The sequence below is a fragment of the Lonchura striata genome, chromosome 11 (genome assembly GCF_046129695.1).
Source record: "Lonchura striata isolate bLonStr1 chromosome 11, bLonStr1.mat, whole genome shotgun sequence".
Classification (NCBI taxonomy): Eukaryota; Metazoa; Chordata; class Aves; order Passeriformes; family Estrildidae; genus Lonchura; species Lonchura striata.
In genome coordinates this window covers 10,765,622-10,793,595 of record NC_134613.1, presented here as the reverse complement: position 1 = coordinate 10,793,595, position 27,974 = coordinate 10,765,622, and the positions used below count along the sequence as shown (strand labels likewise).

Below are 27,974 nucleotides of genomic sequence, written 5' to 3'. Positions count from 1 at the left end.
GTGAACTCATTGGTATTATCTAACCAGTACAAATAGACGTGCACTCAGAGAAGGCATAGAATGACAAGCCCGTGATGAATTGTTAGGGCATGTTGAGTTGGTTCTGTCAATGCCTGCAGTCAGATGATTTCACTGGCTGTACAAGATGAAATCTCATATTTCAACGTTTAAGTAAAAGTGTCAAAGTTCAGCTGGAGCAGGGACGAATACAGAACAAATTTTGTGTGTATTTGTAACTAGGGCACCAGAGCAATAGAGGAAGCCAAAATGAGCCGGAAAAACAAAAGGAGTTTAAAAGAGAAATTTTCCTTGAAGAACAGCCTGGTTAAAGAAGCCCTCTCAGAGTTCCTGGGAACTTTTATACTGATAGTAAGTGTCTGCTGCTTTCCTTTCTTCCTACTAATTTAATGTTGGACAGTGGTTGTAAGGGGACATGTATACTTGTCTTGTACTCTGCCAGCAGCGAGGTTACAGCCTGACCATGCACAGCCTGAATGAATTGTTCCTATGACGGTAAGTTTGTAATTCCTTTCTTCACCCCATGTAATTATCACTGCCTATAAAAAACAGATTGTTTTATGTATTACAATTGTCTGATTGGTGTTAGATTTCATCTAGGAGTGGAATTTCAGTGAAGGAGCACATTCTAAACAAATCCAGATATGCACAATGAATGTTGTTAATACTCTCCTGTTTCTTAAAAACTCAGCAGTTCATTTTATGCACAACTGTGTTTACATTAACAAATATATTGTACTGCATGTTTAGAAAATTTTAGTTGAGTTGTTTTCCTGTGTAATATAAGAATTTAGCTTTGTCATTTGTAGTGAATTTATTGGGAATTGCATTGCCAAACCCTCGGAGATTTTTTAAGTTAATTTTTTTTTGTTTTGTTTTTAACCATACTACATAAATTATACATATATTACTTGGTCCTGTAGTACTGCTAAAACTTAGATAAATAGCTAAATTTCCCATTTTTATAACCCCAGATTTTTTTTAAAACATAATTTCTTGCTCAGTTTTTCTGTGCATTTTGCACTGGGACTGTGACTCACCAGGGGAGAGAGCAGGCTGCGTAGCAGAGCAAGATGTCAAGCAGCTAGACTATTTATGCCAAACTTTCTTTCTTTCTCCTTTTAGTCTGGACAATGCAGTCTTGCTTATTGCTAAATATTTCATCACAGCGAAAAGGCAAAAAAAAAAATAGCAGCAGGCACAGCACTGACCTAGGTTTTATGATTTTGACTATATTAGCTAAATTTCAAGTAAGTAATCTAAAAATTCCAGTAGCTCATAAAATACTGGGAATTATGATCTTTACTACAGTTCAGCCAACTGAAGTGCACCGGCACTAAAATAACATTATTCTCAAATTTAATACCATCCATAAGATGTTATTACAGTAAGGAGCACATTTAGAAGCAAGGAGCACAGAGCACTTTACAAACATTAATGAATTAAATGTCACAACACCCTGGTAAGGAGGGGAAATGTCATTATCTTCATTTTGTATATTAGCAAACCTGATTACAGGAGCCTGCACAGGAAGCCTGTGGCAGAACTCTGAATATAACCCACATCACCTGACTTCCAGTACTCTGTCCTCACCACAAGATCCTCCCCCTCTTTCCATTAATAAAATTAAGCAAGAGAAGAAAACATATTAAAGTGCAGATTAGACTAGCAAATGCTATTATTTAATATTATGCTGCACAAGGCTAGAAAGGAAATACAAACCCAGATCCTGTTTTCTAGTATATTCACCATATGAGTGCAGTAGAAAATGAAGCTACGAAATTGTTGTTGACAATCTGAGTTTCTCATTCCTCTTTCCCTTTCTAGTTTCAGTCTTGGTTTAAAGCATAAGGAGCCTCACCTGGATTAAAATGCAGCTTTCTCAGTGCTTGGATACCTCGGCTTGTGTTAAGGCTGCACACGTTAGCAGCAGTAGCAAGTGTTTATTGTGAAGAAACTGCCTTTTCTGCTGTTGTCGTAAGCTGCACTGGGGAAGTTTAGGTTACATGTCAGGAAGAAATTCTTCACTGAAAGAGTGATTGGGCACTAGAATCACCTGCCCAGGGAGGTGGTAGAGTCACCTTCCCTGAAGGTCTCTAAAGTGCCATGGTTTAGTTGTTGAGGTGTTCTTAGGTGAGAGGTTGGACTTGATCTCAAAGGTCTTCTCCAATCTAGTTTGTTCTATGATTTTGTGATTCTATTTATTGCTGTTGCTTTTAAGCTTTGTCAGCTAGTAAGCACTTAAAGCACAGATAAATACGAAACCCTTAATTTAAATTGGAGCTAATGAAAGAGGTTAGTCAGAGGACAGAAATCTTTAAAAAACAGCATGTATTCAAAAGGAGTTGGAGTAATAGAATAGTGTAAGAACTATGTGTTAAAGCTGTTACAAATGCAGAGGAGAGTTTACAGCCTACAGCACAGCTGATTCATGTCTTTGCTGAAAGCCATTTCAGGTTGCTGTGATGGGGTTTTAGAGATTGTGGAGAGCACCTGTGCCAGGGAGTGAGGCTGAGACAGCATTTCTATTAGCCACAGGCTCTGTCTGGAAGCCAATGCTAACTGACCACACCTAAATCTGGGACCCACTGCTGGGAGTTAGCCGGGTGAAATTCTGTCCCTCCAAATCACCTATTTCTAATTTTTCTGGAGAATAACTTCAGAAGCTACATACTAATAGGAGCCTAAACTACCATCTTTGGAAACTCTTAGTCTTGCAACATTATTTTCCAAACAGGAAATCTAGAAAGTGGAATCACTCATCAGACTAAAACCCAGCCTTCACCTCAGGGTGTGGCCTGCAATGTCAGACAGATTTGACACAACAAGCCTTGAGAAAGGCACTGGGCACAGAATTTGGATAAAATCTCCTGGTCAGCCCTACTTAGCATGCTGCAGTTTGCCTTGCAGCATGGACTCAGAGCACGTAGACAAAATTCTTTCCAGGTGAAAATAAAGTAGAAGGTGAGCTCCAGAATCACAGGAAATGTGCTGACCATTAATGGATGCTCAATCCAGTGAATCAGACTGGAGATGCTCCAAATAAGTAATCCCTCCTGAGAGACCCACAGTTTCTCAGGTGCTTACATTACACAGTTTGATAATACAGGCACAGCCCACGTGAGCCATGCTCTCTGCTTAGCAAAGCACCTAATTCCAGTAAGAAACATGAAACTCCAGGAGTCTGGAAGCATTCTGAGATGGGAGAACACCTACCTGTTTGCACCATGGTGGCTGGGAGCCCAGCCTCAGACAGTCTCAGCCTTCTGCAGCTGGGACTGGCCCCAAGGTCTCCCTTGAGGAAGAGCTCTCTAGGGAGCTTTTAGTTCTCCATCATGTTTCCTGATTCAGTACATTTCCTCTTGGGATGTCTGTGAGTTAATCTGGGGGACAACACCTATGGGCTAGCACAAAAGAGTCAGGAAGCCATGCTGCATCAGACAGATGGTTTATGTGGCTTTTTAGTGAGTCTGGCTGGAATTCACCTATCCAACTGCCTCTCTGCTTTTAATCATGCTCCTCTCCATATTTCCTCTTTGGAACTTGACTGCATTGCTCTCAACCAAAATGGGATTTACTCTGACTTATGCCATTAAGTATATCTGAATTGAAACAGTTCCAAAAGGAGATGCCAAATAGGCCATGTGGCTTCCTTTAACAGCTACTGCTCACCTAACACAGTTTCTATTTCATTTTCACTCTCAAGAGCATCTTACTGAACAGAGTTTCCCAGAAAGGAGCTGCACAGGAGCCAGGATCTCCAGAGGCCAGAGCAGCATTCACTTCCTTGCTGAGACAAAACACAGGCTTCCATTTAGCATATAAATACAAGTAGGGAGTATATATATGCTCCTAATATATACCTATATATTCCTATGTACATATTCCTATAAGCCTGGTCTCCAGCTGGAGGTGGGGAGCCTCTTGCAACTCTCACTGAAGCAAATATTTGTGTGTACTTAGAGAATTCAAGGCACAAGCATGAACTGAATACATGACTGCCCAGAAATAGTTCAGCTAATGAGGAAGGCTATTTTTCATCAAAATATTTTAGTCTTGTTTTTATATTCTGACCACTTCATTATGCAAGTTATCACTCCTGCTCTGTTGCAGAGTTTCTACAGAAGAATCTTCAAGATTGGCATTTGCTTAGTCCATAAGATTAAAATTTAAACAATTTTTCTATATCTACTTTTTGTGGCCCTACATTCCAGTGCACATTAATTACAATACTGCAGGGTAACATATATCCCCTATTCTAAACATGCATTAGAATTCTCATTACATTATTATATGAAAGCAAACATAGCTTTTGATCCTTTGCTCCTTAAATAAGTGTTTAACATTTAACACAAAACCACTACCTAGAAATTTTAAACAAAGATAAATTCAAAGTCCTAAATGTTTGTGAAAGGGATACTTTTTTTTAATAGGATGAAATTACAGAAAGTTTTTTCCAAGGTAAAAAATTAAATATCAGCACCTTCTAACAGCTGCCTTGTTTGCCATCAGTAATGAATTTCCAAGACTACAGAATCTTGTACAATTTACCTCTTAGTGAACTTAAGTTTGTCAAGGCTAGATAAGAGGGTATTTTGATCTGTCTCTCAGCTTTTAAAATATTACATAATGCTACGAATACCATAAGCCTTAGCAATGTTTGCACTTTGAAAACCAGCTCTTATGTCAGAGATGTACTATATTTTTGCTGCTAGAGACCCAAATGTCTCTAGCAGCAAAAATATAGTGCAACCAATAATACATGTCACTCATTAATCTAATGTTATCTAATTGCATATATTTTGATGGCATTACATTTTGCTAATGATTCTGGTGAAGACATAGAAACTTTTTTTTTCAAACTATATGAAATCAGCATTGCAAACAGAAGACAAAGTGGTCAAGGAGGTGTTCTTTCATACTGTTGTTATTTTATAATCTTATTATCAGAATCAGGTTTTTTTATAGACAGTCCTTCTGTTTTAGAAATAATTCTTTAATTCAGCTGAATATTAAGCAGTGTGAAAAAATTGAAAGGAAGGTTAGCTAATTGTTCTTTTAGCCCAAAATATTTATGGCAGCAAAAAAATCTGAATAATCATGGGAATCTTTTGTTTTCCATCCAAACTTAGGTTTCCCAGTATATGACATTTCAAACTTTTAGGTGACTCAGATGTTATGTTACATGAAAGCTATGAAGAAAATTATCTTCATTTCTGCAATGTCAGCCCCAGCACATAACTCAACGCTCATTGTTTAACCAAGAGGTTTCAGTAAATTGAACTTAATTCCCCAAAACCTTTTTCTGTGGATACCCTTCTCCCCAGAAAGTTTGCATATATAGGTCTGAAGCATAGGCACCTCTGCCTGAGACTTACAGAAGACTTGCATCTTTCTAACATTCAACTGTAAGTGCAAAACTTGAATTAATGTTTTACAGACACAAATTTACAAGGTGTTTTTTCAAAAGTTTCACCAAATAAAAGAAAGGTTATAAAAGTAGTAACTTTTTAAAGCTGTCATAAACAGTTGGAGAATGGAATAAAAGACAATAAATGTAGTTTATGCTATGCAGTGAGTTTATATCTTTGCGATCTCAACAGTTCAATAAACCATTCTGCCTGAAAGTAAATTCTAGGGAGCTCTCCAATCCACAGTTCAGTTTTAAGGCAAATGTGGCTCAGTTCCTCTTACCCATTCCTCACAGGTTTCTTTACTATTAAAAGCATTCAGCTTTCTTTTTTTCTTTTTTTTCAACAGCAAACAGCTTAGGTTTTAATTACTTCTAACCATGTACCTCTAACCATGCGGGCACAGCAGAGATCCAGCCCTGCCTGTTTCTGCACCCAAAGGTAAAAGAACAGGCAACCTTATACTCCAAAGACAGGACAGAAAACCTCCTTTCTCAGAGGCTGCAATGCCCACTCTTGCACACTTTCTCAATGCTACAATTCCCTGAGAGTTGGTGCAGAGACTAAACATATTTTAGGAGTTTAGAAAGATTTAAAGCTTTTTAGTTGGGGTAGGAAGCAAATTATCATAGCTCAAGAACATATGAGTAAGGTGGGAGGGAAGCAACGCCTGAATAGGTTCTTTTTCTCTTCAAAGCTGCTAGGTGAGATTTTGTTCCTTTGCCCTCTCTTTTCTTTCAAGCCCTGATACAACAGGCAATGTTTCACTCTTGAAAGTTTGTGTCTGAATATTACATTTTATTTTCTTTCCTGAATTTGTAAAAATTAGTAAGAAAATAAAAACAGTCTTCATCGAAGAAACTGACTCAAATCAGTTGCCCTCTATAATCCAGGAAAGAAAAGCATTTAGCATTTCAGGATGGAGTGTGCAATATTAATCATAACAAAATATGAAAAAATGCAGACTTTTGCATTCTCTCTAGGTGATTTCAAACTTTTATTTGTCTCCTGTTGCATAAGCAAAAGCAATCATAAAATTTAAAAGCATCAGTTTATATAACACAGCATAGTCTGTTCCTCAATATTTTCACTATTTCTTCCCACAAAGCAATTTGAACCTGATATTTATATGTTTTTAAAGCTTTATACACACAAATCATCCAAAGTTTTATTAAATTTACAATCATGTCTCCAAGTAGCAATGTCTCTTTCTGTCACTAGAAAATGGTTTCAAAATGGCAATAATCTAAGGCTTATGTCTATACTACTTAATTAACTAAATGTAAGGGCTTGGGAGTTTTTGCACCCCTTATTTATGAGATAGCAAATCTGAAAAAAAATTAAAATCCATCTGAACCCAAGAGGATATTGGTTGTTTCCCAGAAGAACATCAGGAAAACTGATATAGTCACTTTTTATTGCTCTAAGCTTGATTAAATCATAACATACAGAAATCCTCCCGACCTCACCAAAACATTTCATTAATAATAAAATAAGAGCTGTGACTGGTAAGCTTGACTGGTAAGCTGTATTTTTTATCTCAACTCTAAAAGTTTAAGTACTGTCTGATTTAACAAAATATAGCAAATATTAAACATTAAATTGGATGAGGACTGGTCTTGCCTGAAAGGGTTTTCCTGTAACCTGAGTTCTTGCACAGCTAATGCCATGAAATTTAGAAGATCTAACATGTTTTTGTTGCTTTTATCATTACTGTCCCTGTTGAAAGAATGCTTAGGAACCCTGTCTGAATTAAGATCCTTTGTAACACACAGCAAAAATACATCTCTGTGTGGAAAGGTTCCAGTATTATAAAACATCTTATGAAATACGATAGGTAAATTCTTAAGCAGACTTGCTTCGTACATGAAGGGGGTGGAGATGAAAGCAAGTTCTAAAACACACTCCCTTAGGAAGACAACACCAATTTACCACACCTCAAACTGGAAAGATTATTTACTACTTTTGTACGTAGCTAGTCCTATTTGGAAATATTAATGTTAGGTAGGGGAACTGCACAAGACTACTGTACACCATGAAGAACATAAAGTTTTCATAGGCACAGATCCCTACCTGCACAGAAGGGCAAATGCAGCCCCTATTTTTCTAGGATTTCATGATTGAAGTGAGCAGTTTATGATTAAATACAGATTTTTTTTTTTTTTTGCACCTGCTGACTGTATTCCTTATTCCACACTGAGTTCCTGTATTCATGCACAGCATCATCAGCTGTGCAGCCATTGAGACCACACTCTGCCTGCAGGGGCACCTGTGGAGCCCACTGCAGGTGTGTGTCTCACCACAGCTGGAGCTGGGGATGTAGAGAGTCCAGCACGGCACAGCTCATTGCACACATTGCTAAAAAGCTTGGCTGCCTCTTTAATGTGACAGCCAGAGGGTCTGCCTATAAATGCACACCCCTTCTAGGACTTTGTGATAAGAAGGGGACTTTTTCATATAAGCATTCTTTAAGATGTCTAAAATTTTACTGGCCATGTAGAAAAATAGATATCATAAAATTGTGGTTTCAGATCTTGCAGAAATCCTATTTACACTGAAAAATGCTATTACAAGCATTTGGAAAAATCCTGGAGATAGTAAGATGGAGGCAAAATGATCTTTTAGTCTCTCTGATGAGTGGGATACAGAAAGTCCTGTAGGCTTCCAGACAGAAAAAGGACCTTACACTCATTGAAGGCCAGTTGTTTTCCTTTCCTAACATTAGCCTTGTTGTCCAAGACAAAGATAATGATCTAATGGGCTATGAAGCAAGTTTTTTTGGCAGAGGTTTAGACAGCTATTCCCACCCAAGCATGTTCTTCAGGGCAATAATGTAATGACTTTATGACCAAAAAAAAATGTCAGTGCTGAAAGTACTCCAGGAATTTTAAGCAGATCAGGCTATAGACAACTGCTAAGAGAAAAACCTGGCAACATAAGATAGACAAGATAAGATAAGATAAAGAGATCTGGCTATATCCTACATAAATTAAAATCCCATTTAATCCATGTGCTTCAATCAATGAATTTTCTGGGCACAGCTGATGGCTGAACTTGGCCTAAAATCTTAGACTATTTAATTACAACTCAATGATCTACAGTCTTCAGTCAAGCAAAGACTCACAAGGTATTAAATTGCTGTTTGTGTAATTACATGATTAGGTGATAGTTTCCAGTCGCGCCAACCTAGCTACAGTAGGTATTAGGCAACTTTTTTCTCTCCTTCTTAAAAGGTCAGCAAATGGAGAAAGTATTACAGTGACACAGCTCAGACCTGTAGGCTCAGCTCCCAGTTTTCCCACCCCTGAATGGGCACACACTGACTGTACCTGCAGTAGCATTTAGTCGTTGTACCTTAGCAGGTCCACGAGTGCAGCTGTGTTCCAGCTGGCTCACGTGTCTTCTCTCTAGAAGAGAGACTGGTTAGCACAGAAATGGAACATCTGTAGTTATGTATTTCCCTAAGACCTGCAGAGCAGCAGCTACAATACAAGAGTCATACAGAACAGCTGCTCAAAGGTAGGGAGGCCACAGCCTCCCTCCATTATTTCCTTCCCTTCTCTTGTGAATTTTTAGTTGATATACAAATGTAGTTGATACACAGATGTTGCTATCCCCTATCCTTTTCTATAACTATCTCCTCTACCGTTGCTGTTTTTCCATCATCTTACAGGAAGAGGTGATATTTTCAAAAGAATGGTCTTTGAATCTGAAAAACTTTGCCTGTGCCATTTCAGAACACAAGTGCACACTATACTTGTAGACTGAGCTGGTTGCCCGAATTCAACCTGCACCCCAGTATGTGCAGAGGCCCAGAGCAGCCTCCTGAACTTGCTCCTCATCTGAGCCATATCTTTCCCAAAAATTTTGCTTGGTGCAGTTGCAGGAATACTCCCTTTGAGAAATCTGGAAAGTGATGATTGGAGTATGTTAAATTCCACCTCCCCTAGATTCTTATGAATTCCAGCATACCCATTCTTCATTCTTTCCATATTAATCATATGAACGCATTATGAATTGTTTCATATGAAGTTTAAAAAAAGATGTAATTTCAGCCTGTGAACACCACCAATGTGTTTTATTTTGGTTTGCTATATATGCATTTGTGCTTACTACACACACTGCTAGGTAAGAGCATGGCTAATGCAAGCATGGGTCATCTGTTGCACAGCAGCTGACTGGAGCTTGCATTGTGTCCTGGAGCTTTTAATTAGACAGTCCAATAAACTGTAGCTATCTAACACCACCCTACCCTTACATAACCAGAGCTGCAACACTCTGGCACCAGTCAGTGTTTTGTTTGCTTACATGATTATGACCCCAAGGCAAGAACTGCACCTGGGCATATGACACAGTCTTGGGGCACTTAGAAACGCTGTCTGCATTAAAAAGCTGGTTAAGAGTGTAATTTTATTGGGAGCTTTTCTGTCACATTTTGGTATTAGTTAAAACCCTTGGGGAAATAATGGAAACAAGAGTATGATTTTCCTGTTTAAAATGCATCTATTCTAGCAGGATTTGCTTGTTAAACCTATATCACCAAATCATTTTGGTACAGTCTATTTCTAAGGCAAGAGAGATTTTCCCATTCCTTTGCAGTTTCTGAATTCAACTGCCTTACAACTGAAAATAAGCAATTAAGGTTGCTTAACATGTATATAGTCACATCGCAGAAATTGTATGATTCACATCACTTACAGCTGCAGAGAAACAAAAGCTTTCAGACTTTAATAATAGAAATTATTTGAGAGCTTCCATAGAGTATTAACTCATTGTTCGGCAGAGCACATAGGCATATATTTAAAAAGCAGATTTTCAAAGACACAGAAATGGATCACCTAGTCTATCTCAAATGCAAAAGTTTTTGTCTCTTTGAATATCTTTCCTGTCATCTTTAATAGGCTCTAAACGTATGCTTGAAGGTAAGCAGAGGCTTTAGAACTGAACAAACAGCATCTTAAGCAAATATTTAAGCCTGTTATTGAACTTTATTCTGAGAACCAACAAAAATCCAAAACTAGTTTAAAACCCATTTAGAATTCTTTAATGTGAATTATTTAGATATCTCCACTTCAGTTAATCATTCAAGCTGCAGAGCCAGTGAAATATTTTGCTAGAGCAATATATGATATAAAGTCAGCATAACAATAACACACAATGTAAATACCAGAAAGTTATCTCAATCCATAGTTTCAGCACTAAACATTAAAAGCTTTTTGAACTATCTGTCATAGTTTTTACAGTAAATTTTTCATCACTTATCACATCACATGGAATTAAGAACTTACCTCACAGAATTAATTTCACTTTCAGATGCAGAGTTTTGTTGTAGAGGCAGTGCAGTCTTGCTCGGCTCCAAGTTCTGATCAGTATCCCTTCATTGTGTCCGAGAACAGTTTTCTGTGTGGAGAGAGGTCCTCATTAGCAGACATTCTTCCTCGTGACAGAGACAAGGAAAATAAAAAGCAAAGGTGCATTGCAGCAAAAGCAGCAATGGCACTAAAACCGTTTCTGTACTGACCAGCATTTGCAGCTACACCAGGACAGCAGAAGTCACAACCAATGACATCTGACAGACACACCTGTGATTTTACACTTGTCTTTCCAAATGCAGGCTCTTGGCTGCAGCTGTGTGGGGCAGGCCGTGCTCAGCCGTGGAGAGCACGGGGGGCCCATGACGGTGTCGGTGGGCTTTGCCATGGCAGTCACCATAGCAGTGTACGTGTCTGGGGGGGTTTCTGGTAAGTTACTTTTTTTCTTATATAGCATTTATTGCTACAGTGTTAAGGCTCCCTTGTTAAAGGGCTTCAACTTCATGGTATAACCAATCATGAATTAGCAACAGTAAGCACCATTACAACAGAGTCCACACCGGAGTTTTCTGAGTATATCTTGTGTGTTCTTATTTCCTTCTATTCTTCGTGTTTGGCAAAATGTCCCACCAAATTCTGATCTCAACTATGGTGTGAAAACCTTGACAGACCTCTGGGTTTTATGGGAAGTGTTATATACAAACCAGAAATCTTCTTGGTGTTGCTTTGAAAATTCTGTCAACAGAGACAATCCTGGGCAGGACAGGCACTTTGTTTAAAGAAATAACCACAAAGAGCAATCCAGCAGTCACCAGATAAAATGGTGGCCAGCTACACAGAAAGCAGAATGACCCACTAATGGGTATAATAAACAGGATTCACCTTGCAGAGTGCAATTTATTTCTTCATGTCCTATGACAGGCAATAGCAAGTCTGCTCCAATTATTCACAGAAGCAGCAGATCATAGAAAGCGGAAACAGCATAAAGATTCGGTATCAGAGATACCTTCAATGACACACTGCCCCTGTACTGTCCTTTCCCCCTTATTTCTGCTGTAACACTTGCTCAACATGTACTGGTCAGGAATCTCTCTTTAGTTGATTCCTGATTTAGTTGATATTTAGTTGAGGCTGTTAGCTGGGCTAACTAACCAGTGTCCACAAATGCCATATTGGATGCTGCCTTGTCTCCTAGTTCCACCATTCAATTTGGCCAGACTAATATCAGAAACATTAGCATAACTGTTTTTAACAATTAAAGTCTTCCTTTAAAACAGAAAATGATGGGTTGTAATGGCAATGCTGTCCATGAAAATACACGATACTTTGTGTTGTATGCAGAGTTTATATTGGCCTTTAAAGCACATGGTGCCCTTGTATTCCAGGTCTCATAGAAGCATTTCTTACCTTTCATAAGAGGTAAAGTTGGTCTGGACAAATTTCTTTAGGTATAATTAGGGCATTAGAAATAGTTGCTGTAACAGAAATTACTGCGGCCATTTCTCTTCTCTTTACAAATTCTTTTACAGAGGCACCATGCAGAAGGTTTCCATTAGAAAGTCTCACATTAGAAAGTGCTCCAGGTTCTACAAAAACAGGCAGTCTTGTCACTGTCATTGACACAAACCAGAACTGCTCCTTAATATCACACAAAATTAATTCAGCAGCACATTCCTATTATCTGAACAACTTTCAACTACAGCTCTTGGTTTACATGGAGGCAGCTAAACTCTTCTAATGCACTATCATGAAAACAAACCTGTAAAAACCTGTCCTACATTTGCACCTTTAAGGGATATTCATCTCCATCATGATGTAGAAAATTAGAGTTCAATCCCAGCAGGGCAGAGCAGTTGCAGATGTTGCAGTATTGTGCTTCCTGTGTTTTTCCCATGACAAAGGATTCTGCATGCAGTGCATTTTCTCTGTGAAAAAATAGGAACAGATATTTCAACAGGCTGTTATTATCCAGGACATGATTATTAGTGGACACTTCAGAATACAAGTTCCTATGTAGAATTTTTTAGCAATTCCTGTGGTCTTGGGTCAAAGTTTCATGTTTAAGTACTGCAAAAATATTTTTCATCAGTTCTTTATGTAATCCTAAATTAATGCTAAAAATATATATAGTCTGCATGCTTGGTGAATTTCAGCTTTTTTATTTAGGAAAATTCCCCTTTTTAATTTTCCTCCATCCACTTTTCCTCAATATCTACATAATTTCTCACTATTTTATCCAACTTAGCATTTCAAAGCCATGACTGTGATCACTGCAACTACAAAAGAAGGAGGAATACACTGTCCAAACTGAACCTTTTTTTTTAACCAGTGGCACAGGAACCAAGAATCTTGGAACTCCCCTATGTTAGCATAAGAATCCTTCAATTAGACTTTTCCTTTCCATATTTAATGTTAATCAGCCCTCTGTAATATTATTATGACTTGTCCTGGCCATCATAGTCACCCTGTATTATATACAAGTGGGGAATAAAATCAGGTGTTGAAAGAAAAGAAAATTATTAATTCCAGCCAGAGTAAGGAACAAAAGACAAGACAACAATTAATCAAGATTCACATGAAGGGCTGTTAAATTAGGTGCCATCTATCTATTTGCTCTGTGCTGAAGAATTTGAAACACTGTGAGGAATTCAACTTTTAATTCAAGACTGGTAGTACTAGGTCAGCATTTGGAAATACTACAAAGAAGGTTTTATCCAGCATGTTATCTATGTTTGTCAGTTCATTATGTATCAAAGGTGCCTGGATTTCATAAGATAATGACTCACTGACCTGAAGTGCAAACAAACACAGAAACTGTACATAGAGGCCCTTTCTCCATCACTAACCTTTGACAGATAAAGAACATACTCTTTCAGTTATTTTACCAAAGACAAAGGCCATTTTTTCCTGATATTCATACAGACTGAAATGAGACCTTATCTGGAAAATAGGCAAAGGATCCTATGTCCTTGCAAAACTTGGGGTTTTATTATTCAGTATTTATTACGAAGAAGTACCTGTTCATTTATTTGGCAAATTGTATTTCTTAAGTAGCAACCATGTATCTGTAAAAAATTAAGTTTTCCAAGAGCATACAATACCTTTTTTGTTGACAAAAGACTTGAGGAAAGAGACCATATGACATAATAAATGTATTTTAGAAACTAAAATTGTCATGAAGAATTCCAGTGCTACTGAAATCTTTTTCATGTGTGAGTTCAGATGTAGCTACTCCTGAATAAAAAAGGGAAGGAAGTTCTACAGGAAACTGAACTTTGTTTCAGCACAGCTACTTTATCAGTTTCCTTATTATGGACCTTTCCAGAAAGCACAAGAACCAGATAAAAACATGGTGAAGGACTATGCACTGCTGTCCCAAGATCCCATCTAGGCACAGTTCACCAACAGCCAACATGAAACTGGAGAGCCCTAACATTATTTGATTTTGTCTCCATGAAAATTGAGTTCCTAAGTAACCCCAGGCTAAAGACAGGGACACAAACATTACTTAAATCCAGGGCACTCCAGAACTGTCTTAAGACACATGCTCAAACCAGCAACAGTCCTTAATCCTAATAAGTGTTTGGGACACTAAAGGAATGTTCTTCTACCCCAGTTCTCTCCTAAAAAATAAAAAGCCAAAGGCCTTGAGGAGAGGGAGTATGTGCAGAATAAGGGACCCTCCCATCACAACCAATGGGGCAGGTTACTATTTTTCTAGAAAAGTTGTCTGTAAGTTGCATACTGCAGGACAGTAGTCTGATAAAGAGCACAGTCCACAAGCATCAAGAGTAAAGATGGATCTTAGTGGCTTTTGTCCTTCCTCCTCTGATTTCATCCAACTTGTTTCAGTCTAATTGCAGTCAGCATTTGACTGCAAAATAGCACGTAGAAAACCACGTACCGTTCTGGTGTTCAGAAGTGCCCACATTTTTACAAATCCTTCACTTATTCTCGTGTATCTGAGTCATCTACATGACTCAAATTTTGATTTATTTTTCAGGTGGTCACATAAACCCAGCTGTTTCATTAGCCATGTGCGTGACTGGAAGATTAAAATGGACCAAATTACCAATTTACATATTAGCACAATTCCTGGGAGCATTCATTGGAGCAGCGGCTGTCTTTGGGATTTATTACAGTGAGTACACCTTAGACATGTTCACAGGACAAACTAGAGGTCAGGCAGTCTCTAAGGCCCCAATTTTTCAATGAATGTCAGGCAGGCAGAGGACTCTTGTTCACACAGGGCTAATGGTAGGAATGAAGCTAAAGCAACAAAGAAGAAAGGAAGGAGCATAAACAGTTTGACGGGAAAAACAATGGCTTGAACATTCCAGGTGCCCTACAAATTTACTGAAACACTTAATACTCCAGGAAATGTTCTGATATTTAGAAAAATTATTCATGGGAAATCAGATACTCTGAGATCATGTATTTCTCAGTAAGGATTTTAAATTACTTAATAGCCAGGATATAGGGCTATCCATCTTACAGGAAAATTAGAAACATTAAAGACCTGCTACAAGTGCCTGTAGGCAAGAATCACCAACATCGTTCATTGAGGGTACAGGATATGAGATCAAGTCCCTCCTGACAAAAAATCAGACCACCCTTGAGAAGTGACTCTCCAAGGCAATGAACTCCAGGTACAGTGATAAACAGGTCACATATTTGACAGGGGAAAAAGAAAAAAAAAATCCCCCTATCCTTGAGGCATTGAGTTTTTTACACAGGGTTCCAGAAAAGGAAAAACCAGTAACTGACTGACCGAATCCACTCAGTTGGATCACCTGCTTCAACCTCCTACCCCAAAACTCTGCTTCCAGTGGCCCAGCCCATCTCCTCCAACATCTCTCTCCTTTGGACATTATGTCTGCAGACTGTGCTGGGTCTAGGTGCAGCAGAGGAAGAACAAAAATGGAAATGCCCCTCGTATATCAGCTCAGTGCTCAGTACCCACAGTAATCCCAAAGACAAAAATCTTTAGGAACCATGAGAACTGTTTAGGGAAGAGTTTACTTTTTTTAAGGTTAGTGTTAGAATTTGGATACTGGAATTCTGGAACAGGATTTCCATCTGAATTTAAGTCCTCCTCAAGCCTGACAGAATTAGGACTGTGGCCAGGATGCAGCAGTATGTCAACATATACATAGGAGCCACTGTATTCTGCCACAAGGGCAGCAGTAGGTTAAGAACCCAAAGTAGGAAGCTTAGGTCTAGAGTCAGGGACATCTTCCCTGTATTCAGGAGTGCAGGACTTTCTCATATCCCTATCGCTTGCTGCTCAAGTCCCCCTCTTGCTCTTATTAAATTTCCAAACATCTTCTGTAGTTTTTTACTTCCTCAGCTTGTAGGACTTTTCAGTGTACCTCAAAGAATACGTGAAAGTAATCACTGGTAGAAAAAGATACACAGGAGATCATCCCTTTCCCCCCACCCCGTAACAGTTAAATGCCACAGAACTATCTGACACTTCAAATGAGAGCCTGATCTAAGTAAACTCTCTGCACTCATGTTGTGACTTTAAGCAAAGCTAGAAAAAACAGAAACAAGGAGAAACAGATTTGTCTGCTGGGTTCAGGAGGAGCTTATCACCCTCATCATGACTTCTATGGGAGATAGGGAGCTATTTCTTTATTCACAAGTATCATCTCATCACCAGATCCACTAATAAAATAATAGATTAGAGCTTGTTACTCATGTCTGCCTATGAAGATTTGAATACCCCATTTAATATCTTCCTATTTCTAAAACTGCACAATTGTCAAGTGGAATGGCAGTAATTCCTGGTGGCTGGGAATCCACAACTTAGAATGAGGATGCTGTGCATTTTTTGGGTCATCGTGACAAATGTAGCACCTCTTGCAGAATAACACATCTGTATTCAGAATCAGAAAATGCTTCTTAGCACTGAGTTTGGAGCTATGAGCAGGGGAAAACCAGGGAAAGCTGTGTGAGTACTTCAAAGCACAGGAGGAAAAAGGAGACAGGAGGGTCTGAGGAATACACCACCTCAAATCAAATAATAATGCTCCTAGGAAAAAAAAAATCAGATAATCACCAAATTGTTTGGATTGGAAGGGACCTTAGAGATCAGTTTCAGCTGAGAAAGTGAAGTGCACAGACCTATCACATATTTTCTAGTCCTAGAAAACCTAGAAAAGTTTACAGAGAAGTGCAAGCAGTTGCTGGCTTTTTTCTACAGATGCCTTTATGGAGTATAGTGATGGAAAACTTGAAGTCACAGGACCAAATGCAACTGCACAAATCTTTGCAACATATCCAGCTCCTTATCTGTCCCTTGTAAATGGATTTGCAGATCAGGTAAGTGCACTTGCTATCTTAATTCCATAAATTAAACATAAAAAAACCATGTAAAGCCAAGCAGTAAAAAAACACATAGATCTAAAAAGTGTACCAAATCTCACCATTACAGCCAGATGGCCAATACAATGAGAATGCAATGTTGTTTGCAGGGGGTTATATTTTAGCAATATTTTACAAGCAAAATAATTTCTAGTTGTTCTTTCGCATACATCAAGTTAATTGTTGCACTCAAAATGTCTTTAAAGTAATATACGTAAGAGGTTTTGCTCAGCATAAATCAATATTTCTCCATAAATCTCAGCAGTCATGTCCACTTACATCAAAATCCAGCCCATTTTGTAAACCTATTATTCCTTAAATAATGCTTAAACAGTTTAACATACCCTGAACAATTGAGTTTTCTGCTTCCACAAGCCTCCTCTCTAACCTTATTTTTGCAGATAGATTTGTAGTATTTATTTTTCAAATAACTGAATCTGAAAAATCCTCAACTTCATTTCTAAGCTTTGTTCTTTAATTCCACTTATGCAAAAAAAGAAGTTTCATATCTTTTATATACTTCTAATCAACTTACCCATCTTCTTCGGGAATACATGAAATAAATACTGCATGAGTAAGATATTGAATAAAAAAGGGATGCCACAAATACAAAAATTCATTATGTAAAAGATTGTGCAATCAGGCTTCAAAAAAATTTAAACGTTATTTTGAAGTTCTGTAATACAGTTCTGATCTTTGGATCAGTCAACAGAATTTTCCCTAAGATATTTTTTACCCATGCATGTTTCAAAACAATCTTAAAAGCAGACAAAAAAACAAATAATTTTTAAATCCCTCAAACTTAAGCTTCTTCAAATCAGTATAGAAATTGAACATTTTGATATCGCTGAAACTTTTGTCTGTTTTCCCATCAAGTTAATTATTAGCAAAATCAACATTGACAAAGCATTTGATTTAAGCAGAGCTGTACTTGCATTGAAGTAATTCCAAGAAAATTTCCTTCATCACCTCAATTAGCATATGCAGTACAAAGTTCATGGTACAGTTATACGTGCAACCCTAATTTGGATACTTTCTAATTTTAGCTGTTCAGTTTTGACTTGACAGATTTCACTTTTTCTTCTGATATTTTACAACACCTGGATAAAGAGATGCATATCTAGTCTAAATTATCAGCATAAACTATAATCACATAAAACACTTCTATATCAATGGAACTGATTGCATTGCTATAGTGGCAGAACTGCTAAAAATGAAGTGAATAAAAGTGTAAAAAATTGACAGGGAAAAAATGTGAAAACAAAGCATTAGACCTCACACAGGAGATGCCTTTTAAATCCTCTGGTTTTTGCACTTTTTTTTTTTTTATTTCCCCACATCTTTGTCTTTCAGCACAGATATCAAAACTTCTCATTACTGTGAAGTAGAAAGGCACGGAGTTCCAAATTTTGCTATTCCATATAGTGGGATAAAACTAAATACCAGCTCTAAGCCTCTCCAATCCACAAAGCTGCCATAGCTCCTCTTTTCATTATTGGAAAGAATCTACACTTATTTATTCAATATTCTTTTCTTTGCCTTGGCCAGGTGATGTCAACAGCTGTTCTTCTTCTGGCTATATTTGCTATTTTTGACACCAAAAATAACAGCGTACCCAAGGGCCTGGAGCCAATTGCAATAGGACTTCTTATAATTGTTCTTACTTGCTCTTTGGGAATGAACAGTGGCTGTGCCATGAACCCAGCCAGGGATCTTGGCCCAAGGCTCTTCACAGCCATTGCGGGATGGGGGATGGAAGTATTCACGTAAGTATGCCTGGAGATGAAGTCAAATGCTCCTGGCTAAAATTGTTTCTAGGAAAGTAAGATCCTGATTCAACATGGTACCAAGTCATACTTTATATACATACAGGTAATTCTTTGCATACCAGAAGCAGCTATTCATGCACTTTAAGCCAGATATCCTCTAGGAACTGGGCTTTAAAAAGGATTTCCTGCTCCTAGGGCAAATCAAGCATGCATAATCTCTAATATCAATCATTGTTTCAAGAAGAACCTTTCCCAAAATATTAGAGCTTCTTAGAGGTCAGTGAAAATATGAGTGCTTTCTTCTTGTATCCTGCAGCTTTCAGGGGAAAATATCAGGAGAGAATTAGGTAGAAATATTTATTGGGTACTGTAAAAAACAGAGACATATCAGATTGATTTAGCCTATGATTACTTCTGAGTTACTGCAGAAATAGCAATCTAAAAGCCTGACTTCCTGGCTGAGAGTGAAAGAGTGAATGGAAAAGCTCCCTTCTTTTTCCCACATTTCAGAGCCCTCTCAAATCCCCGTGTGTGCACACACACGCTCTTGGCTCACCCTATGCACAGCTAATTAGTTGCACATCAAATCCACATCTTACATGTATCCAGGGTAAGAGGCACTCTGGGGTATCTAAGCAAGAGTAATCTGTCACCAGGAAGCAGATATTTTAGTATTGTTTGTTTTCCCAGTTATTTACAAGTAGGAATCCCCAGTAGTATTGTAGGCCACTGGAGAGCTCTAGTTAGTAGAGATTTTATTTTAGCAAGAAATGAAAGAAGCACAAATAATCTCTATTTATTCAGTATGATTTCTATTTACACAAATCATGTACCTTATTTGAGGAAAGCAGTAGCAAAGCTTTTTGCATACAAAAAGAGCCAGGTATGGCATAGCTGAAACAGGCACACAGCCACAGCACAGCCCAGAGCCAAGGCTGGATGTAGCCCAGCTCTGGTCAGCTGCTGGTGGGACATCAGCTCACTGCTCTGACTACATCCAAACTTTTCCTCCCCTGTAGCTCTTACCACTGCACTCTTTTAAAAAGCAAGGATACACAGAGCGACATCCTATGCTCAGGATTCTCCTCTCTCATACCTGTGTAATCACAACTAGTTTTGGCTGTGGTATTAGCCATAGTGTCAATCTGTAATGTATTATGAAGTTGGCTATTACATTCCTGAAAGTTTGGAAGTCTGATTATATGGTGATCTAGCCACAGAATACCTGTGAACTCCCCTTCTCCCTAGAAGTATGGTCATGCTCATTTACATGAAAAAAATGACAAGAAAATTCTACATCTGTACTAATATGGACTCTTTCCTAGTGTAGTTAAGGTTTTATATAAGAGAGAGAATGCAGTCCCACTGTATAGACCTTGTTAAGAAAATTTAAAGTCTGAGCATAAAAAATAACATACCAGATCTCTGATCCTTGCCTGAAATTACAATAATATAAGGGATGCGAAAAATTGAGGAAGAAGTCTTCCTCCCTACCTTCATTTAAAAGGCTACAGCTATAACCAAGTCCAACGGAATGATACAACAGGAATATGTTCTTGTTTCTTTACTGCACAGATCCAGGCGAGACTTAGGAGGAACCTGAAACTTGTTAGGTAGCTGGAAGAGCCACAGGAAAAGGCTGAATGATTGTAGTCAGGATCCTATATTGCCTGATGCTCTGCTGTATCTGAGCAACTTAAAGTGGTGCAGTAACAGTTAAAAATCAACCTTGGATATCTTCTTTTAAATGGAATTCACAACCTTGAGACAGGTGCTTAAGCTCTCTAGTAAAGGTATGTCCAGGAACTGGGACCTGAGCATGAAACCTCCAAAGGGACACAAGGGGAGTGCTGTACAAACCGAGCAGAGGAACTACGCAGGAGACACTGAACGTTCTTTGGGGGAGGAAGCTTAGCTCCCAAGCCAACTGAGTCCATGTTCAAGCATCACCTACAGAACAGCCAGGACCACCAGGAAACCCTCACTTTGGAATAGATCAGATACAGAATAGCAAGACTTTCTACACTGTTCCCAAGCAAATGCTCTAAACATTGAGAGAATTACCTCACAGCAGAGAAATCCCCTCCACCCTTCTTTGCGCTTGAAGGTATAATAAACGTTGGTTTTATCCTATTTTCAGGCAGGGAACTAGACTGGAGGAGAGCCCTTCTGCTGGACATTGGAATGGTCCAGATGATAGGACTGCATTTGAGCATTGAGGGTTTTCTAAATGTTGCTGTTACAGTTCTATTCTTGCATTGTGACAAACACAAGTTAAGCTCTGCATAAAGCTATACATTTTGCGCAACACCTGAAGAAGCATTTTCTGCAAAACCAAGCCCGAAGACAAGCTATAGTGTGGTTTCCTTAGCCCATGCAAATGGTTTGCGTTTTGGTTAAAAGCTCCCATCAGAAAACCAGGAGTCTTTCTTAGGCACATGCTTAATATTTTGATAAGCTTAAGAAAAGTTTGGGAAGCAAAGTATCGTCTGTAGTGAGAAAACAGCCAGAGCATTGAGTCAAATACCAGACTGGATTTTGACAAGCAAAACCGAGCAGTAAGAGGGAGAGCGGTAGGGCTCTGCAGAGCAGCGTTTCGTGCCAGCAGTGAAGGCAGCCCGGGATACCCAGCGCGCTTCGGCGCGGTAACGCTGACACCTCGTGGCCGCCGGCACCGGGGACACGGCGGCAGCACTGAACAGAACTGCGCTGCCGGCAAGGTCCGGAGGCCAATCTCCTGCCTGCACAGGCACTTGCATGGCAAAGCGGCCTCAGAAGCTTTTATAGCATTCTTCCCGGGGTGCAGCCCGGAGTACCTCACGAACAGCGGTATATCTCTTTCCCGCAGCAGCTGGCTAGTGAAAGGTGTATCTGCAAGTTTAACCGAGCCCAAGCTCCCAGTCTCTGCAGCTCAGACGCCAATTTCCCGGGAATTCCCGCGGGCAGGCTCAGTTCTGCAGGCCAGGCGGCACAAGCGGCCCCGACGGCAGAGGCGGGGCTGGACGCTGCCCGGAGCCGGCAGCAAACAGCGACGGGGCGCCGAGGGGCCTTTGGCCACCTGTGCTTGTCACAGAGCTCCTGCTCCCGTGCCAGTGACAGAGCACCGAGTGGCACAGAAACACGGCCGGGTGCCAGCTGACCTCACTGCAGTTTTGGCAGCAGCCTCTTCAAAGGCTTTGCACCCAGCATCTCAGCACAGCTGACTGCAGCTGCTGCAAATACAGGTCACGATTTGGAGAAGGTCATGCAGAAGCTGACAAGGCACAGGCCAGTTATGGAACGAGCTGAGAGAAACCTGCCAAGAAACACCTCTATTACACACCCAGGTATAAACACATCATGCAGAAGAATACATGCAAGTACTTGATAGAGCTTTTGTTCTGCTGACTAATTCAATAAAACCAAAGTCCATGCTTGCTCCAGAAATTCAAGTGCTCAACGACCATCCATGATTCAAAAACAAACAGATTTATAAACTCAGTAAAATGACATCAAAAGTTATTTTATATCCTCAGGGCAAAATAGAAATAATTCCAAAGGTAAAACATACACATGCAAGGCATTTCAGAACAAGCAGTAATAGTATAATCATCAAGGCACCAATATTTTCCCAGTTCTATTATTGCACTGTGACAAACACAAGTTAAGCTCTGCATAAAGCTATACAACTGAGTGCTGAATAATTATCCTGACAGTTTAAAAGTTCCCCTGCAGCTTCCTGCAAAGTTCGTCTTACAGATTAATTTGTCCATTTGTATTTCTGGGAGGAAAAAAACTTCTCCATTTTCAATATGCATGAAATTGAGGTAGCTGGATTTTCACTGGAGACTCACACATTTAATTAATACAGCATGTTATCAAATAAAAACACCTTAATGCATCAGTACAGTTAAGAGACTCTGTGCTCTCACATGGATACTCAGTTATTTACTGTCTGAATGTGGACCTCTAGGAAAAGGAGAGCAATTATACCAGCCCAATATTCCTGCATAAAAAGGTTGTTATTTATTGTTTTATACAGTTCAATGATGGAAGTCATACTTTAAATATGCCTGCAAATCTACATATTAAAATTAAATCCTATTAATTGTGCAAATGTAAACATTTCAGTGGAATCAGCATGCTAGACTTTCTTAGTGAATAGAAAAATTCTAAGATTAAGTTTTGGTGTATAAAACTTCTAAGCATGTATTTGCCTCTTGCTGAAAGACCACATTTTAAACATAGAGATAAGATCCTACCTCATGAAATTTTAATCTTGACCATTCCAGTCAAGGATAATCAACTTTACAGTCACTGTGTTTTATTACATTGCTTAAGGTAAATATACTCAGAATTCCATTTAATTTTTTACATTTGCCAAGAGGAAGATGGTATATACTATTGGAGGTGTGAACTTGCAAGTTTCCATGCAGATGAAATAAGCCACTTTTGTAACATCTGGGGACAGCACAAGTGAAGATTGCTGGGCAATAAATATGTGCCTGTTCATTTAACTGCAAGTCAGTGAAATGTGCTTTTCTCAAGGGAGAAATCATCCTCTGTCCCCAAATAGACATGCAGTAAAAAGGCTTTATTTTCTAAAATGCAAGTACAGCACACAGAACAACATGTCTGGTGCTTGATATTTATCATTTCAATCAGAACCAGCCCAGGTAGGGCAGATGAGGGTGTCACCCATTTACAGAACCACAAGACAAAATAGAAAGGTCAACAGTATAGCAAGTGGCACAGCACTGGATCTGTTCAGTGACTACATCACAGGAAGGTGTTCACCAGAGTAACAAATAACACTAATTCTTGTTCTTTTTGTCTTACAGGGCTGGTAATAATTGGTGGTGGGTTCCTATAGTTGCACCTCTGCTGGGAGGTGTACTCGGAGCAATGATCTATGTAATTTTTATTGAAATTCATCACTCAGATCCTCAGTCAGGAGAAGACAAAGATGTGCATACTAAATATGAATTGACCAATATGGCATAAGAAGCAAAGAAATTTGTCTGTCATTGTGTTGTGGAGTTTTTATGCAAATGGTTGTTTGGACCCCTGTATGAAACCCCTATGTCTCTATTAGAAATTCACCTTTCAAAGCAGAAATTCTGTACAGAAGTTCAAAACTGAAGTCTTTCCATGAAACAATGGGCTGATCACATGCAAAATTGATATCTTGAGTATGGGAAGGCTAAATTGTCCTTTTCATATGATTTTTAGTTCAAGTTATCCAAGATGCAACTGTAGTGAGATGATGCACTGACCTGTTAATTCAACTCATATGATCTTAATGACACTAACTACTGAAAATAGTTGAGATATTGATCCAAAATTGCATGCATAGCTAGTTAACAGGTTCAGTGCTGAATTAATATGCAAGAGCATCACTCACTTGTTGAGAATGGTTTGCCTAAACATTTAAAACAATAACCAAATTGGCTAAATGCTAATTGAAATGGTTTTAAATAACTTTACTAAAGTGTATGGAGCCACTATTGATCAGCAAGAAATCAACTCCTCAGCGATTATGTTTGGTAATTCACAATATGATCACAAAAGTAAAAACTGCTCGTTGTAAGATCAGCACCAAAGAGAAAAAGGGTAACTTCTGCACAGGGTCTTCATAGCATTAATGCTTAGTTATTTTTAGATTATTTACTTGACCTTTATGCTACCCAATATTAAAAGCCTTATGTAGAATACTAATCTGAATCTCTTCCGCTGTGCTTTCTGAATACAATTCATTCCTGTGGAGATGGCCCAGCAAGAGACTGATGCTGTGCAGAGGTCAGCACAAAGCCTGTGTCTGTATAAGCTTTAAAGAGTTCTGGTGCTGCTGATTTATATTGGTGGGTTTCATCTGCATTGTGGGAGCAATTTTTAATGTGGTAGCAGTAAGTAAAATTAGAAACTGGTCTCAGAGCTAGTCCCAGATCTGAATTCCCCAAGGAAGGTTAGATACACATCAGAGTTCTGGGTGAGTTACTTCTCACTAAAGAATAATGGTTGGACCCATATCCCTTCCTAAATATCCAGCCTTGAAAATGAAACTATTTCTGCTTAATCATTGTGAATTGAATGTATTCAGTTAAAGCAAAATTTATTTCTATTATGTATACATCTATCCATGGTTGGTGGTGGTGGTCATGAATAAACAGACATCCAATTCAGCAATGCTCCTGAGCTACTTTCATGGCTAAACTTCAGAGCATCATTCAATTCACTCATTTCAGGGTGCTCTTCCCTTTGGATTCCTAGAACTCTATTCTCTCAAATTCCACACTGCATTCCTGATTGCACTCCTGAAGTGAGAAGCCCTCTTTGCTGTCACTAATAGCCTGTGCACTTCCGTGCAGTATCTGCAGAAGATGTTCACAAAATACCGTGGTCAGAACCTGCCTCAGCATTTGGGGAAATCAGGCCTTTGTCACTGCTTGTTTTGATCACACTCCCTGGGATGCCATGCCAAATTCACAGCAGCAAAGGGAAAGAAATAGCAGGTCAAGTAAAGCTCTGCAGCTCCAAGTCAGATATTGCAGCATACTTCGGGGAGTATAATTCCAATTTTAATTATGTTTTTAAGAAAACTTACATAACCCTAATGAACTCAGGCTGCCCAGAGACATATCAGCCCTTTGCAAAATGCTCATTTAATTCAGTGGCTCTCTGCTGTGGGCTAAATTCTGCTATATCCATGCACATTTGATTGCATCCCTGTATCACTGGCTAGAGTCTCAGGAAATGGGGTGCCAATGCAGTCGCAGACGATCCTTTGTTTTACCCCACCATTGCAGTGAGTGCTGTCTCTCACCCCTTGGCCATCCCAGGGCATGAGCACTCCCAGGTGGCTGCCAACCATCTATGTCTGCAGAAGGATTACAGAGGTAGAACCAGCCTGAGGGCCGCCCTCTGCTCTGAAAAGCACTTGCTCTTCCACTGACAGCTAATTAACCAGAAGTAACCAATTTTATCCAGAATGGTAGGGGCAGGTTATCACTTGTCTTACAATTTTGCATAGTCAGGTAGGCTCCATATGCATCACTATATTGCTTCTTCAATCCACCATGGAAAACATGGGAAAAAGGAGAATACAGGTCAGGAATGAGAAAAGGGCAGTTTATTTATACAGCCTACTCAGGAACTAGCCCACACTTGCTGTATGCCTGTTCATTGGCCAAGGTACATAAAGTTGTTCATTTTCTCAAAATCCTTTTGATCACAACATGTTCTGTCTATAAAACATAAAACCTTGTTTTTCCTATTCATGCCATTCCTATGCACAGAATTTCTGTATGAGTGGCATTTACTTGCCTGAAGTTGTTAACATGCAAATCTTAAGCAGTGACACACTAGTGTGATAGCATAACAATGTCTTAAATATGCTCTCAAATTGTTGTCAATTCTGTGTTTCCTTAAATAATTTAAATTTTAATTAATCATTCAAAATTAATATTTTGCAAATTCTTTGGGAACACATGGTATTAGTATCACAATTAATCCTGGATTCACAAAAGCCAGAACTTCATTAACAAGATGTTATAGACCTGTCTCTGATGACAATTCAAATTTCAAGGAATCAATTCCTGCTCTCAGGAAAAACCTCAGCTGATTATTTACTACAAAACCATGACCAGTATCTCCATAATGTAACGGGAACAATAACAATCACCTCATTCCATAAACTTACACAGACATTAGCTGTTTTATAAGAAACAAAACAGTATTTTGACTTTGTATGAACTATGCAATTTCCTAATATAAACTGATATTCAGTGGTCACACTTTTATGTTAAACTAGTAATAATAACAGCTGGCAACAAATTTTCTGAAAGATGTTTTGACTAATGAGTTAATAGTAATCAGCCTGGATTTTAATGTTGAAAGAAATTAATTTCAGGGTATTGTTCAACTTTCATTTTGGGTTTGTTCTTTTTGGGAGCAATGTGTTTGTTCTTTAGAGCTAAACTTAGTACTGAGTTAAAAGTTGGCTACTGCATGCTGTTTTATTGAAGTCAGTGAAATTATTCACAATGGGTGGCAATACAGGCAAGGATAAGTGATCAGAGAACTGAGCTCAGAGTATGGCAGATATTTTACTTTCTTGGAGTTTTGTCTGTGGATCTGGATGTTCAAATATTGTGGTTCAAAATAAATACAGTCAATTCCTAATAAATGCATTCCAGTGATATATATATATATATATATATAAAAGAAATCTCCCCTCTGGCACCTAAAGACTTAAGAAATAAATAGCTGCCTGTTATGTCCTACAGCCTTGTGCTGGAGGAACAGAAGGACTAACAAGCTGGATTCCCAGAGCGCAGCCCCTGTGGCTCAGCAGCAGTGCCAGAGCAGCGGGCAGTGCCACCCACACCACCAGGGCCTCCTGGCCAGGCCCTTCTCCCCTTCAGCCTGCCCAGGGACACTTTCTGCCACAGCTTTCCCACTGCTCTAACAACAGCCAGAGCCCAGGTGGGGTATTTTGCTGAAGTCCCTCTTCAGAGCTTGCTCTTAGGCATACATGTATCGCATCAGATTTGGCCTGCAGGGCTCACAAAATGCCCCTGGCTAATTTATCCATCTTCTCTTCTACAGATTTATAACAGAGGCATGCTTTTCTTGTTTCATTTAAAAAGCACAGGAAACCTGTGCTGTGGGAACAAGGGAAAGGATAGGGGCTTCAAATGTACTCTGAAAGCCACAAAAGAAAAATAAAAACAAACAAAAATCCCAAACAAACACACAAAACCCCCACAAAAGTATATGAGGTGGCAGCAGGCATTTTATCCTCTATCCATCCTGAAGAGCCTTACCCTCCTATCATCAGTGTTCGTGACTTTGTGTTCTCCTTCCCTTCTCCTGCCAACACTCTGTGCTGTGCTGTGTCTCCATACAGCACATACATCTCCAGAGATTTAAATACAGCCTGCTTTCCTCAGTTACTTATGAATCTTAGAAAATTCTCATGAGAGCAAATTCAAGTTTCACCTCACATGCTTGGTTTTTTGGCAGTTGCTTGCATTTTTTTCTCCACTGTTCCCACCAAACAACCTTGTGTTGGAAAATAAAACAATTAACTGTAACTTCCAGTAACAGCTGCTCTT

General features: G+C 39.0%; 2 protein-coding genes across 3 annotated transcripts in view; one reads left to right on the top strand and one right to left on the bottom strand.

The window, feature by feature from the left end:
• ALDH1A2 (aldehyde dehydrogenase 1 family member A2) overlaps positions 1-27,974 on the bottom strand; it is a 101,411-nt gene that overhangs the window by 65,012 nt on the left and 8,425 nt on the right. Inside the window, exons 2-3 of the mRNA XM_021532056.3 lie at positions 12,501-12,666; positions 10,718-10,829 (exon numbers count right to left, since the gene is read on the bottom strand). The gene's annotated coding sequence lies outside the window, so the exon portion shown is untranslated. The remainder of the gene's footprint in view (positions 1-10,717; positions 10,830-12,500; positions 12,667-27,974) is intronic.
• AQP9 (aquaporin 9) lies at positions 23-27,043 on the top strand. Of its 2 annotated transcripts, none has more exons than XM_021532059.2 (6): positions 23-369; positions 11,044-11,170; positions 14,745-14,882; positions 16,950-17,068; positions 18,659-18,876; positions 23,700-27,043. In XM_021532059.2, the coding sequence occupies exons 1-6, from the start codon at positions 268-270 to the stop codon at positions 23,860-23,862; spliced, it is 867 nt and encodes a 288-aa protein (XP_021387734.1). In that variant the 5' UTR covers positions 23-267; the 3' UTR covers positions 23,863-27,043. The 2 variants fall into 2 exon arrangements, with proteins under 2 accessions (XP_021387734.1, XP_021387735.1); XM_021532060.2 differs by lacking the exon at positions 23-369 and adding an exon at positions 388-513.